A 15,655-nucleotide genomic window follows, 5' to 3' on the forward strand; every position below is an offset into this window, starting at 1 on the left:
AAGGGCCGGGCTCTGCACGAACCACGCTGACTGTGCGTCCTGGTAGCCGGAAAGTGACCTACGTGCTGGCAGCCTCGGCTGCCACAGCACAACGTTACCTATTTCACAGCAATAGTCCAAGGACTGAATCTCGTGTCCCCGGCACTCGCTTCTCCTTATTCATCCTGACTCGCTTCCCGTTTCCCTCCATCCTTCCCTTTAAAGTCAAAGGCTCAAAAGTCAAGGTTAAAAAAAAAAAAGGCTCAAGCCTTTCTCCTCTATCTCTCTTTTGGTCGTGGCTCTGGGTAAATGATTGCTAAGGGGGTGTAGTTATTGGGACCTCCATGAATTAAGAGCATCGCCCTAAATTCTCACAGTTTAGTCACGAACGTTTACTTGAAGTTCTATCACTGGGTCACGTGAGTTACAGTGAACGTCCTCAAAAATCCACATGAGCTTCCCGGTAGGTGCTCGGCGTCCAAACCGCGGGCTGGCGGCCACGGCCGCAGCTGGCTTGGCCCAAGAACGCAGGGAGGAGGAAGTCCTCCGACCACACTGGCCCCCACACCACGTCACCATGCTCCTGTCACCGGCCGGGGACGCGTGGGAGGAGTCCCACGGAGTCTGGACTCCAGCCCCCCCCCCCCCCCCCCCGGGGTCTTAGTCTTAAACCCCAAGGGCCTGAGGAGCAGTTCACGTGCTCTCTGGGGGCAGAGGCCAAGGCTGTTGTCCAGACTACACATCAGCGGGAAACCAAAGAAGCTCACAGTGGACAGAGGGTCCCCCAAATAGCGCGAGGTCAGCTGAAATCCGGCCACGTGGCCGGGGGACCTCTTGAAGGAGTTAAAGGGCACTGAGGTGCCCCAAGAGGCTTTCCACCTGGGCAAGTAGGTGCTGAGTCTCAAGGCCAGGGATCCCTCCCCCAGCTGCGGTGCGCTGAGCCCGCGGCACGGGGGGGCGGGGGGCAGGGGGGCGGTGGTGAAGACATGCTGAATAATTTCTGTGCATAATTCATGGCTGTTTCTTCCTTCCTCTGTGAAGACATGTCGTAAGTTTAGCCACAATCAATCCGGATTTAAATCGAATGAACTCCGTCTTGGGAAAGGAACCATTTTATTGCTGCTGAAGCCCTGGGAATAAGTGCGAGCCAAGCAGGAAGGGTTACATAAATGCATCAGGAAGTGCGGCCATCATCCATGACAAGTGTCACCTTCGCATCAATGGTGACGCCGGCCTGGGCATCACTGTGCGGTGACCGGGGCTGACGCGGAGGGCTGCACCTGCAGCCCGCGATGGTGGGGTCTGTGTGGTCCGCCCCGGAGGAGTGAAGAGGGCCTAGTGGCGAGAGGGGGTGGAGGGTGCGGGGGCAGAGAGGGATAGGAAGTCAGCATGGGCACTGAGCCGTTGAGGGTCTGCAGCTCGGCCCCCCGCGGGTCCCCTCACACTTGAGGCCGCATTCGTGGTTCCCACGCTTTCCCAGGGAGCAGTGAGTGCGAAACTAGCATCTGAAGCTCTTCTCCCCGTCGCTCGGGTTTCTAGCACATCAAGCAGGGAGGGGGCATGACAGGTGCCGAAGGAGGAAGCCGGGGCCTGCCTGTGCCGCACTGGGGAGGCGTGGTGAGGAGCTTCAGGCCTTGCAGAATAATAACCTGGGCAATGGCACAGCAGACGCTTCCTAGCAGGATTTGGCCAAACCCCAAGGCGCCCTCCACAACTCAGGGTGACGGACACGTCTGCCTTCCTCGTCTGGAAGCAAGACTCTTCATGTCCTTGGATGACCGTTTCCCCAATGGCAGTGGCAGAGTCCCCCCGCCCTGGCCACAAAGGGGCTAACAGCACACTCACGTTTATGCATCATCGGTTCACCGACGGGACTAGAACCTGCGGCCCTGGGCGGCTGCCGTGGACTCCGGCCGCCCTGCTTCCCGGGGCGTGGAGGCCACCGCGGCCCTCGATTTAGAGCCAGCAACAAAGGTTCCTCTGGCCGGATGCCAGTAACTGCAAGGCGTGACTGCAGCCGTCCTGCGGGGTGAGGGAGCTTCTAGTCAAGGGCTGGTCAGGCTGTGCAGCTGGTAGGCAGGCAGGAGGGTGAGGGGCCAGGAAGGCTGGTGGGGGGCGGGGGGACTTCTGAGGAGGGGGCTCTGGCGTGGAGCCTCAGGGAGGCAGGGCCCGGGGACAGGCCGCCCCTTCCGTTCCCGTGTCAGTCTCCACAGAGGAGCACCGAGGGCGGCCAGGATGCTCCCAGGTTCATTCAAGGGCCCCGTTAATTTCAGCCCTTTCCCCTCACATCACCTGCTGTGCATCACGTCATAATCCTGCCTTTGCCGTCCTTGGGAGTTTGGGCCCGGTCTTTTCATGGGTCTTCGACATCAGTTCGGTTTTCCAGGCTGTGTGCACAACCTGCTGGAGAGACTGACACGTGGACACAGAGCTGCACACGTGAATCCAGCGTGGGGCACCGCACCTACGGTGGGAGCACCGTCTTCTCGCAACCCTGGCCTCACAGCCCAGGCCGGGTGCAGCGGGTCCGTGCGCGGGGATGGGTCCTGGGGCTGAGCACCGGGAGGGGAGGCGGAGGGCGGAGGCACGGTGTTCGCTCTGCACTCTGCTGAGGCTCAGGTGCGGGAGGACGGAGAGCCGGGCTGGCCTGTTGGATCCCGGCCACTGCAGCCCGAGAACCAGGCAGCGTGAACATCTCTTCACACGCACGCCTGCCGCACTCGCCATCCGTGCTATGAATTACACACCCCTCCCGGTCTCACTTCCACCGTGGAGGACACTGAGCCTCTGTCAGGTCCACAGCCGCACCCGCAGTCAGTGCTGGAGCTGGACCCTGAATCCAGGCTTTTCCAAGCCTGCGGGCGCTTGGAGCCACAGCCCGAAGATCTGAAGGGACAGGCAAAGAGTACCTCCCCCCAGCCATGCTGGAGCCTCCCACTGGGGGACTGCGTGCTGACCCAGTGACCGGGCTTCCCAGGCGCGTGGTCAATCCCGACCTGTCATTTTCAAGACGTTGCCAATGACAGACACCCGAGCATGTGCTCCGTGCCCACACACCCATTTATCAGATTCTGCTAGAAAAGTACACTGTCCTTTAGCAAACGGCAGAGAGCCTCTGTCTTCTTCGGTATTTTTTTAAAAATTTTTTTAACGTTTATTTCTTTTTGAGACAGAGAGAGACAGAGCATGAGTGGGGGAGGGGCAGAGAGAGAGGGAGACACAGAATCTGAAACAGGCTTTAGGCTCTGAGCTGTCAGCACAGAGCCCGACGCGGGGCTCGAACTCATGAGCCGTGAGATCATGACCTGAGCCGAAGTTGGACGCTGAACCTACTGAGCCACCCAGGCGCCCCAACAGGGCCATTTTCAAAGCAAAAGTGAAGCATCTTACAGAATTTTGTTAGTGGCTACAAATTAAATCAACACCTATGTACCAGATTTTTAGGGCATTAACTTCCTAGACTTACTTTGCAAGTTCTTAGTACCTTACAAAGTGCCTGGTAGGTCACTTTTTGGAGTTGTGCCATCCATTGGTCATAGATTTCTGATGTTAAAAAATGACCATTTCAGATCCCCACTTGAAACCCCACAGCCAAGAAGAAGGGGAGTGAGTGGAGAGCGACTCATACATTGAGAAATCCCCATCTGTTTTATGGGCACGGATCAATTTAGTGTATTTGTCTTTTTAGAAATAACTGCTAAGCACCTATTGAACTAGTTTAAAAAAAATCTTTTTTACATTTATTTATTTTTGATAGACAGAGGCAGAGTACAACTGGGGGAGGAGCAGAGAGAGAGAAGGAGACACAGAATCCAAAGCAGGCTCCAGGCTCTGAGCTGTCAGCACAGAGCCCATCGCGGGGCTCGAACTCACAAACCGCAGGATCATGACCTGAGTGGAAGTCGGACGCTCAACCGACCGAGCCACCCAGGCGCCCCTCTTCTTCAGTTTTTGAACAGCATAGTGAGTATCATCTCCTTCCCCGAAGTGAGGGAACCTATGTCTGTTCACAATCTTCATATTGTCCCCACTCCTTCTTGACCTCCTTCTTGCCCCCACCTATAAGCAGTCTTAGCCATGAAAACCAATCGGAAGCCATGCAAAGAGCTGAATGGATTGATAATTATTTTCCTTCAGAGGGAACCAATGCTGGGATTGCAGAGATTCTGTCTATAGGACAGACAAAGCCAATACGGGCACATCTTGTTTTACTGTGTCTCGCTTGATTATGCTTTGCAGATACCGTGATTTTCCATCAATTGGAGGTCTGTGGCAACCCTGAGTTGGGCAAGTCTACTGGCGCCATTGTAAACATTTATTTGTTTGTGTTTGAGAGACAGAGGGAGAGTGGGGGCAGAGAGAGGGGGAGAGAGAGAATCCCAAGCAGGCTCCACACTGTCGGAACAGAGCCCAACACGGGGCTCAATCCCATGAACCGTGACAACATGACCTGAGCCAAAATCAAGAGTCAGATTCTCAACCGACTGAACGACTCCGGCGCCCCTAACTGGCCCCATTTTTCCAGGAGCATTTGCTCACTTTATGTCTCTCTGTCACACTCTGATAATTCTTAATGGTACTTCAAACGTTTTTCACTATTAGTATATTTGTTTTGGGGATCTATCATAAGTGGTTATGAGTCATAGAAAGCGCAGATGATGGTTAGTATTTTCTAGCAAGAAAGCGTATTTTAACGAAGCTATGAACACTGCCTTGTGGACACGATCCTGTGGGACACCTGACAGACTGCAGCACAGCACATAAACCAAGCTCTCACACACACTGGGAAACCCAAGCATTCGTGTGACTTGCCCTATCTCGGTCTTTGCTTTGTGGCTGTGGACCAACCGGTCCGGAGCTGAACCTGCGGGATCTCTGCCGTAGGCCTGTATCGTGCCTCCCAGGCTGGGCAGCCATGGCAGGGTGGTGATCCGCTTGGGATAAAGTGGAGTTAGGATAAAGCTGGGTTTCCCAGGACAGGTAGTTTCGGCAGGGGACTGCGCTCTAGGAAGAAGGCTCTTCTCCCTCAGTCCACAGGGGCACAGAGCAAACGGAGGCCGGGTGGGCATCCCCAGTGCTTCACAGGAAGAACCGGCAAGGGAACAACGAGGCCGAAACATCCACCACGAGCCAGAGCGACTGATGTGGAAAAGGCACATGTGCCTGTCCCACACTTACTCTGGCTCTCCACTGCTAATTGGAGCTTGCTGACCAACGTGAATCGAGTCACCTGCCCCGACGGGGGCGGGGGGGGGGGGTGGTCACCGGGCTGGGAGGACGATGGGTCAGGGCTTCCACAAAGATGGGCCAAAAGGAGAAAAGCAGGGGCATCAGGAGGAAAAGAACTAAAAGGGTCGCCGTCCCTGTGCTGACACCTCCCTCAACTGCCTCACTTGTGCCCGTACAGACGCACACGACACCATGGGACAATACGGTTTCTATTAATGCTCTCTGGCGAACCGAGCAGGAAATCCAGATGCTTACAAGTCACATGGGTCATACACAGTGGCTAGAGTCTAAAAAAAAAGAAGCAGCAGAAGAAGCTTTGCAAAGGAAACAGGCACCAAGCAAAACGGGGCCAGGAAAGTTTCTGGGTAAACAGATCCTAGAAAAGTTGACTACTTGCTGATTAGACTTCTAAGGAGTGTACTGATTTCACAGATACTTCAATCTGATGATATCTGGCTCCGATGCAGGAGGCTCTCCAGATTCCTCATGATGGCCTCAGGGAAGGGAGCGAAAGGGTGCACAGAGACATCCTGCTTCTGCACAGTGTTGTTTGAGTAATCACAGTAGGGGTCGCTTCCTGAGGGCCCACTGGCTTAGACAGTCTGCTCTCACGAATCCTCACACAACTTTGCAAGGCGGTTATAATTAGAGCCATTCTGCAGGGACTTGGGGGTCTACAAGTGACCTCCCCGAGGCCCCTGTTCTTAGGACATGAGCGAGAATTTTATCGCAAGTTTCCCTGACTCCCACTAAAGCATCCTCTCCTTTGTTCTATTTCTATCAAATTTGTGGTAGACAATTTTAACAATCATGAAGACAGCTTTTACTTGGTGCAAACTATGTGGTTCAGGAAGTTGAACGAAGCCATCCCTCTTTTGAGGTTACAAATTAGAAAAATAAATCCATTTTGATTTAATGTCCCCAGTATCTCTGTTTAATGTCCAGAGAGGTGGTTACAGGGGGATGTTATCTCAAGACTGATTTATCTGATTCATTGCCAGGGTCAGCCAAAAGCCTTTTGCAAGTTCCTACGCAGACATCAGATAGGCAGACAAAGAAATTTCCAAGCAATCAACATGTGATGACTTCAGCTCGTTCTAAGCTATGTTCACGTCTTAATATATTATGAAATTATTTCCCTCATCTTAAGTCATGTTTGAAAGAGCAAAACCTGTATTTTCCTAGTCACTACACAAGAACATGATATAGAAGCAGCAACAAGTAACTAATTTAAAAATAAAAAGTATTCTGATCTATGATCTAGAAGAATTCAGAACCAATTCAAACAGTTTGATAGTAAACGTATTTATTTCATTTAGTCCTCAGCTACTATGCCTGGTATTTACCTATAAATAGTTTTCAAATTAAAAAGGCAAGTGTTTTAGATCTTAGAGCTAAACAATGTCACGTAAGAAATCACAGAACTGGTATTGGAGCCTATGAGATGGGCTGATAACTGTCCCAGAGTTAGAATATCTAACCATTTAGAGGCTGTAAAAATGATGTATTTCAAACCCTGTCACTTTGAATCAATTTAGTATCAATATATTTGCTCCACTCAGTGTGGAAACAGTAATTTTTTTTTTTTAAAGAGGAGTGCATGTCAATTTTGGCACATGCACTAAAAAAAGGCCAACTCTTTGGGGAAGAATTTACTTCTGGTAAGTAAAACTGTAGTTCAAACCTATTAAGTTGGGGTGCCTGAACAATTATACCCGTATTCTAATGACAACCTTTAATGTTGTAACAACAGCCTTTCCCCTTGCTATCATGTCTTGGATTTTTTTCTATGACAAACACACTATCATTTGGGAAAGTCAAGTTCTCCTGGAATTAAGTAAAAACACAGATCTCTTTTACATTGTTAATCTCCATTTGTAAATGGCGTCTCAAAGCCCACTCCGGTAGAGTTTGAGACTGATCATTTCTGAATTTAAAGTCGTCCAATTTCATGCTACGAACTGGGATAAAGAGGCACTGCCCTAAAGGTAAAGGACTGTGTTTCTGTTTTGTTTTTAACCAGGCTCCACGCCCAGTGTGGGGCTTGAACTCACAACCCTGATATTAAGAGTTGCGCGCACTACCAGCTGAGCCAGCCAGGCGCCCCTAAAGGATTGTGTTTTAAAGAAATCACAGCTTTCAGTTAGGCCACAATAGTTACGACATTATTATACAGTTTGTAGAAGATCCATACAGCTGTTTACCTAACTAGGGACAAGTTTGCTATATGATTAGCATATTCGTTAGAAAAAGTAATGCAACTTGAACTTGAAACAACTTTTTTTTTTAAACTTTAAGGCAGCTTTGAGGTGAAAGTATGAGGCTGAAATTACTGGTAAAAATTAGAGTTGGGAACTGCAGTTATGTATGGATTTCGATTATCCGTGCTACCGTTTTCTCCATACCCTCTAAGAAACTTAACGTTAGATATGTTAACTTGTTCTATCTTCAGACCAGAAGCTTTTACAGGCAAGTCTGAGCTTACCTATTACCCATGAGTTTTAGAAGTGTAGACAGTGAGGGGCGCCTGGGTGGCTCAGTCGGTTAAGCGTCCGACTTCGGCTCAGGTCATGATCTCGCAGTTTGTGAGTTCGAGCCCCGCGTCGGGCTCTGTGCTGACAGCTCGGAGCCTGGAGCCTGCTTCAGATTCTGTGTCTCCCTCTCTCTCTGCCCCTCCCCTGCTCACGCTTTGTCTCTCTCTGTCTCTCAATAATAAACAAACGTTAAAAAACAATGTAAAAAATGTAGACAGCGAGGTCACCAAATCCGCCTTGCAATAAACCATAGAAGCAAAGCATACAGTTTTCTACCCAATATTAACCGTTTCTACTTTATTATAACAGTTCTTCACCCAGTGTGTGCGTGCTTTATTTTACAATTATAAAACTCTGTGTTTTCTACATTCGCATTTAAGGCTCATCTTTGAGCACCTCTCTTGGGTATCAAGAGAAGTGCCCCTTTGATGAGCATAGGCAATCAGAAGAATGGAAATTCCATAGTTACCCAGAACTGATGTTTGTTTTTGCACAACATCGTTAAAAAATGATCACATCCACGAGAGGGAACGCTTTTAGGAATCCTAGCAAGTTCACTCTTTATTTGGCATCCAGTGGACCTCCCTTGTCTGTAACCATTTTTCTATTCCTGCTGTTCCTTCACCGCTCCCTTTCCTCTACACCAGAATATAAACCATGAATTTGTATTTTTAAGTTCTCAAAGCTGAGAACGACAGCTGGAATATTAAATGGGACTTGTCTGTGTGTGTGAGAGAGATACACACAGGTGGCCCAGCATCAGTGGAATGATAAACAACCAACCGGCACATTTAGAACAGTGCACAGACAGTGGTGACTCACCAGTGTTAAGTGACAAAGCACAGATCTGCCTTCGAGCCGTTTTAAACAAGAGCTTAAGAAGTCAGACCTGAGCCAACAACGGAAAGAAATGTTTACTCTGTCAGAAATAACTGGAATGTCACCTTGAATGCTCTCGCAAGGTTCTATCAGTAACCAAAGGCATTCTTAACAAAGCCTCCTTCATCAGTCTGTGGGGTGGGTTTCTATAAACTTTGGAAATATGCTTATGCTGGATTATTAGTATCTTCAATTCACAAACATTAACTGAGCACCTAAAACGTGTCTGAGGCTATGCCAAGTACCCGACATAACGGGATGAACAATGCCTAAAACGGTGGCTCTCAACCCTGGCGGCCTCTCAGGATCAATCTCCATTGGCCTCCCCGCGGGAGGCATGAGTCGGGGTGTCTGGGACTGGACACCTGCAGCTTCTCACAGCTCCCCAGTTGAGTGGAGACGAGACCCTTAGGTCCTGGGATCTCCCATTCCCTCAGAGAAAACCCCACGCCACAATAACAGTGCAGGAGCAGGACACAGAAATGCTGTGATGTCCCAAGTACTCCAAACGCTGGGGTGGTGGACTGCACAAGGAGGGGACGAGGGACAAGGAAGGCTTCGCCAGTGATGTGATACTAACATCCTTCAGGATTCTACGTAGCCAGAGTGAGCTAACACTTCTTGAACAAGCGCGCGGGGCTGGCTGTTCTCGACGGCACCACTAACAATCATTGAAGGCCAGTGTGGTCACACTCATGGTGCCAATGAGGAAACTGAGGCACGGGAAGGCCAGGGACTCACTGAAAAATCACCAAACTTGTAAGTGGTAGTGGTAGGATCTGAACCCAGACGCTCTGCCTCCAACATGACATAACTTCCAAGGGAAAGAACGTAATGGATTTCGATGATTTTTAAATTGTAAGAATCCAACAACCACGTGTCAAGAAGAACCACCCCTCAGATAGCCGTGGTGACTAAGACCCTTGAAGACAGAGTGGGAGCTTATCATTTCCTTGTCTGACACCATGGCTCCTATTCTTCTGGAGGTTTCACAGCACCGTGAACGTTTCACTTTCCTTCGAGTTGACCGTAGAAGAGACTCAAAGACAACAGCACCACAGAGATGCAATTTCTCCTCTGTTGAATCCCACCTGAGCCCTGGGGACACTGTATGAGCTACAGTGACCTGCCTATTAGGGTACATCTCTGTAATGTCAGGGGCACCGGTGACTCTCCTGCCCACCCTTGAACTCTACCTTTCAAGTATCCAGGATGTCAGACATGAGCCATAAGCAACAGACCCAGCGGGCGGTTAACGGATTGGCCATTCCAGCCCAAACGCTCTGAGGGGCTGTGCCCACTAACACACACATTACCTGTGCCAGCTGGCCAGGCTCACAGTTCTTACAAGGACCCCTGACATTCTGAAATGTACCAAACGAGCCGTATTTTAGCTAAATACCTTCACATCTACGATGCAAACGAGGCAGACGAGACTTTGAGAGATAAAACTTTCACGACAAATTTTAGCAAATAAAGCAAGAACATAATAGGCTAGAAATTACCATGTTATTCAAAAAAAGGTAACGACAAGATAGTTCTCTATTAATTTCATTTAAACATTCAAAGAAACATTATCAGATCACATCACTCAGATGTACAAGGAAGATATGATTTTTTTGAGTTTCAGTATTACAGTGTTAACTCAAGATGTTTTCTCATGAATGTTCTTCTCCCCTCCCTTCGTTATACTTTCCTGGAACCCCCAGTTGAATGCATACCCACACTTGTGCAAACCATCCCAGGTCTTCTGTTTCTTTTTTGGGACATTTATATCCTATGAAGAGTCCAGAGTACCGAGCACACAGGAGACCCTCTTGAAAACCCCTTTTAGAGTAGACACTGAATGGGGACGGGTGAAATCCTCTAGAAGTTCTGACTACTGCTTAACCAGGAGCCTATCCTGCTGGCTGAGTCCTGAGTGAAAAGACTCCTATCCATCAGAGAAGCACAGGAGGCAAGAAACTGTGACTCCCACTTCCTCTCTGCTGCCTACTGGCCACACAGCCTGTGCCAAATTATCTACCTCCCTTGACAGTGAGGCTAGTCATACCTTGCTTGCCGAGAAGCAAGAAGCTGGTCCAGAAGATTTTACAAGGGTTTTTTCCCAGCTCCTAACGACGACGTGTCTTTGAACCAAACCTTTCGTAATCGCATACACACAACACAGTTTGGGATTAAACACGGAACTTCCTTAGAAGGTACTATGGAAAAGGTATGTGATAAATCTGGCAGGAATCCTCTCATTTTAGTGAGTTAAAAAGATTCCATTTTTTCGCTCTTGCTGAGTACTGCTATCTATGTTCCTATCGGCTTACAAAGAACCTCTGGGGCTGCGTTTCTTACCTTTTGACTTCCTGTCATGGTAGGACCTCCCTCGATAACGGGGGGTTTCCAAGTAGAGATTCTCAAGGTCTTCTCGCCACGATTCTGGATTGAAGTGCTTCAGCAGGTCCTCCACGGTATCGAATTCTGCGACTGTTTTGTCCAGAGCGTCCGCAGTGAGAGTGGGGTCCGTTACTGATGGAGAGTGATAGGATACCCCCTAGGAGTGACACACAGCTCAGTGTACTCAGAAAAAGTCCAGTGCTACGAAATACAACAGTCACGCAACTACACGGGAGGAACATCAACAGGCTTTTGATCCTAAGACGTTATGTGCGTAAATATCACGTGAAAGTGCTCTGCCAGAGTCTTGAATGACAGCAACTGACTGGGAAGTGAGAGTCATTCACAGTTTTGCAAATCACAACCAGGGAGGTTATAAAACTTCTAGTTCACCTGAAATATAATCATTACGAAGGTATTGACTAAATGGCAAGATCAAAATGACACCATCTCATTTCTTGGTTCAAGGTCCCAAATCATCCATGTTGGCATCAACAAACAACGATTAGGATTTCAATTCTGAACTCCTTCCGTGGCAACTTTGGCAGAATCCATTCTATTCCCCCATGTTTAGCCTCCATGTCTCCCCTGCACAGGTCACCTGGCATGACAGGGGTTGTGTGAGTGGGGTTTGAATGTCCTCTGGAGACAATCTGATACACTGTGGTACTTTAGCCAGGTTATTTACTGTCAACAAGGATAGTTAGTCTTCACCAAGACTGGGAGATTCTCACGGGAAGCACACATATATATTTTTAAAGTGCTGTTGCTTGCTAGTGATCCCAGCTGTCGTTAAAATATTCTCAGAAATACTCTTTAAATAGGGACTACAACATCACAGAGAGTCTGGAAGAGATCACGCATTTTGCCATGGGTTATGTCCCCACAGAAGTTTCCAAGCACTTACTTCACTAACCCTTGTATAATCTAGAGGCAAATGAGCCATGATTCAAACATCTCTGTAAAGATTCATGACCCATTAACAGGGAGATAGAGAGCACAGAGCCTCAAATGGTTTCAAAGTGTCTTTAAAGAAACTGCCAGACAAATAAGAAGCCTCAAGGGCAAACATCTATCACTTCAGGAAAAGGGGAAATAACAAAAACCTTTTGGGTAATGTTGTCTCTTTTTAGCCAGTCAAGGTCCAAGGTGTGTCAACAATGATGAATGACCGCCTGCCTCCAGAGGAATGGTGGTCCCTCTTCAGCAAGACTAAGGGGTCTTGTAAAAGCACGAACCTGCCCCTGGTGCATCTTAGGAGCGGTTTTCAAATAGGTCCTGTAGCGGAAAGGGGGTGAGGGGAGGTGGAGTTTGGGGAAGAGGCAGCGAGACCTGAGCTCCGCTGGTGAAGGTAGGAGGCCAGCTCTCTAATCCAGGTGTGTGTGTGTGTGTGCGTGTGTGTGTGTGTGCTCATGTGGGTGTGTATATGAGTGGGTACGTGTGCATGCGTGTGTACATACATGTATGTGTGGGTATCTGCGTGCGTGTCTGTCTTCCTGTGTGTGTGCGTGTATGTGTGGGTATGTATGTGCGTGTCTGTGTGGGTACACGTGTGCACGTGTGTGTGTGGATGGGTACGTGTGCATGCGTGTGTGCATGTGTGTGCGTGTCTGATACAAACTGCATCCCGGCTATGCCACATCATTCCTGTTTCCATCCCTCTTGGCATCAGGTGCTAGAGTCAGATATTATGCTTCCGTATCAAAATTTCAAATTCCCATCCAACTTTGTATTATCTGGATAATCTACAGTCTACCTGGCTCATATTCACCAGGTGATTTACATTTAGCCTTGCATCACGATCATGTGGGTCTAAAATCCAAAAATTCACAAAGAGCTGGCCAAATTTGGGTGCAGGGCAGCATATAAAAGCTTTGAAATTAAAATGCCTCCCTCTTTTTCTGAAACCAAAGCAGAAACACGAATGAAGCCATGCTCATGCACGTGGAAGGAAGCCTCTTACGATGGATCTGGGGGGCTCCGGGCAAAACGTTTCCTGGGCTTGCTCCTGACTGTGCCGAGAGCTTGTGTGTCCCTAGACATCGCTTCAGGAGAAAGCCCTGGGTGGGGGCTCTTAGTCCCTGAGGGGGGTGGGAATCTAATGTCTCCCAACATTAGTCTGAAAAGCAAGTCTGAACAAACCGTAGGTAAAATGTGAAACCGTCCTCGTGTGACAGAAACACCAGGTTAGGAAATGAGGTGAAGGACGACTAGATGACCTCATAAACCCACTGGAACATTTGTATTTCTGGGGTAATCGTTTAAAAATTATTTTTATGGGAGAGAACTCACTGGGTATGCCCCCTCTCTGTGGCACCGTAGATCTGATTTCATTACAACCAAATGACTTTAAAATGTTAACGATTTATAAAAAAGAGAAAAATACCCTGAAAATGATAAGCCATTCAAGAAACACAAAATACGGCTTATACAAAGTTCATGGCGGGTCCAAGGGTCCTTACTCGTATTCCAGAGGGTTCCTGAGAACCAGAACGCTGAGGGACACGACTCTGGGTCCCTGCTATTTCTAGAGGGCTGAGCAGCACCTGGCCTTGGAACTGGGCCCAGAAAAGTGACCAGGGGATGCCGACCCAGCAATGAGCTTCTGGAGATCCTCCCGATGGACGGCACAATCTTGCTCTCAAGAGGACCCGGGTTATCCTGAATTCGCTAGGGGTCCCTGAAGCATGTAAGCTTCCGCAATTGGGGCAGGAATGTCTACACCGCTCCGAGCCATCGCATGTACGATGCTGGAGAAGCCAGGGGACTTGACAGAACAGCACGCTGGGGTCCGGGGGCAAAAGCGGCCACCGGCATCCACTTGGAATTGCCAGTCCCAGAATGCCACCTGGCCAAGCTTTCCACCGAGCCTGCTCCCGGGACTAAGGTATCACCTGCCTCGGTTCCATTTTCGCCTGCCTGACAATGACTCCTGCACTTAGCTAGGTTCAGAGTGTGCATTCGGGACTATCACAAACAAATAAAACACTCTCAATATCGCCATCAGAAGCCTCACCGACCTCTTGAATGGGTCATGTTGTTCTAGTCCAGTGGACACGCCAGGTGAACGAAAGAGCCACAGAATCCATAGCTAAGGAAACCCTGCCACCTGAAGGAAGTTTCTCAAAAATTCCCCAGAGAGCAAGGGAGCCCATCACATGAAAAAAGAACCAACTCTGACTCGGCCGCACGGACCCAGGTTGAGAGCCACGGGCAGGCTTTCCCCGCGCTTTTGTGCCGCTAATGAACACCTGCATTTATGACCTTGTATTTTACTGCTACACGGGTGCTACTCACAGGACTGGCGAAAACAAGGTCTGTTCTTTCTGAACAAAGGGAAGTAGCTTACAGAGGAATGACTACATTCGCGGGGAAGAACATGGGGGTGTGGACCATGTTAAGGTTTCAGGGGGGGTTATGTTTCATTTCCCAGTCAGAGGGCACATGCCTGGTTTGCACTTAAGCTGTCTTGCTGTAAACACTGGGATTTCTCACATCTGAAAAGATCCCTGAAAAGGCGAAGGTTCCAAGTGTCTCCTGGATTATCCAGAAACACTCTGGCAAAATTCCCCACTTGAGCCTATGCCACGGACCAGTCTGATGTGTCTGCTGTGCCTGGACGCTCCTCTAGCTGGAACCTTCCGCTCTGAAATGGATAGATACTGAAGTCCTTGTCCGTCCCTTGTTCCTGCAGTGGGTACTGGGGTTTCCTGGTGCATGGCATCGCCCGCTATAATCTACGTGAAATGGTAGAGCTCATCGCGACTGCAACATGGCTTCTGGTGAAGCTAACAGATCCTTCCACAGCTGGAGCTGTTCTGGGCTTGACCTTAGCTTCCCCATCAGTTTTTTTTTTTTTTCTGGCAATAGAAAACTAAATTACTTACAGAGATAGAGCTAGTGACGGACTCCCAGTTGGTCTCTGAGGCTGCTGCGGGTTGGAAATCTTCCTAGAAGGCAAGAAACATCCATGTGAGTCCATCAGACCTCTGTTTCGTTCATTATGTGCACAGTTTCAGTATCTCAGCCATCTAAAGCTTCTTCCAACTAAGTGACAACAGAAATGAGGGTGCCGTCTTGCTGGACAGGTCACCATTTGTCTTAGGCACCTCTCCTCAGGAACGCTTCTCATTCAAGACACGGACATTTATGGACATAATGGATACAGTCACATTCACTCATAAGGGCTGGTGAAATGGAAAACGTGCAGACAGGAGTTCAGATTTTAACTCGGTCACCTGCAGGCTGTGTGAGCTCAGGCAATCTACTTAACCTCTCCGATCCTTCTCTTCCTCATCTGTAAAAGGCTGGTGCGGGATGCTCCAAGAAGAGGGTAGTTTTGAGAGGTGCATGCACTAATTATGTAATTATAACTCGCACTTAATAAGGTGCCTCATAAAGAGTAATAACAGTCATTATCAGTATTGTTTATCTGGTTTGAACTCGGTTCTGCATCATGTTCAATCCTGCCGACTGAGCTGGTCTACGGTATCAGCGATCTTTCCAAAGATAAATTAACCGACAATGGGCCATTCCTGACTCTATCAAGAAATGTCAGGCAGAACGGCAGGGGAAGGAAATGGCTGTGGAGTGACAAAGTGCTACCCGAGGAAAGAAGGTAATGGGCAGACCTGAGACAGTTATCT

General features: G+C 48.9%; 1 protein-coding gene across 4 annotated transcripts in view; it reads right to left on the reverse strand.

The window, feature by feature from the left end:
- Positions 1-15,655, reverse strand: part of PDGFD (platelet derived growth factor D) — a 221,491-nt gene that overhangs the window by 14,191 nt on the left and 191,645 nt on the right. For all 4 annotated transcript variants that reach the window (XM_042904521.1, XM_042904520.1, XM_042904518.1 and 1 more), the window contains exons 4-5: positions 14,897-14,959; positions 10,968-11,166 (exon numbers count right to left, since the gene is read on the reverse strand). In XM_042904521.1, coding sequence (XP_042760455.1) covers positions 10,968-11,166; positions 14,897-14,959 — 262 coding nt within the window. The remainder of the gene's footprint in view (positions 1-10,967; positions 11,167-14,896; positions 14,960-15,655) is intronic.

Source organism: Panthera leo, chromosome D1 (genome assembly GCF_018350215.1).
Source record: "Panthera leo isolate Ple1 chromosome D1, P.leo_Ple1_pat1.1, whole genome shotgun sequence".
In the NCBI taxonomy this organism is placed as follows: Eukaryota; Metazoa; Chordata; class Mammalia; order Carnivora; family Felidae; genus Panthera; species Panthera leo.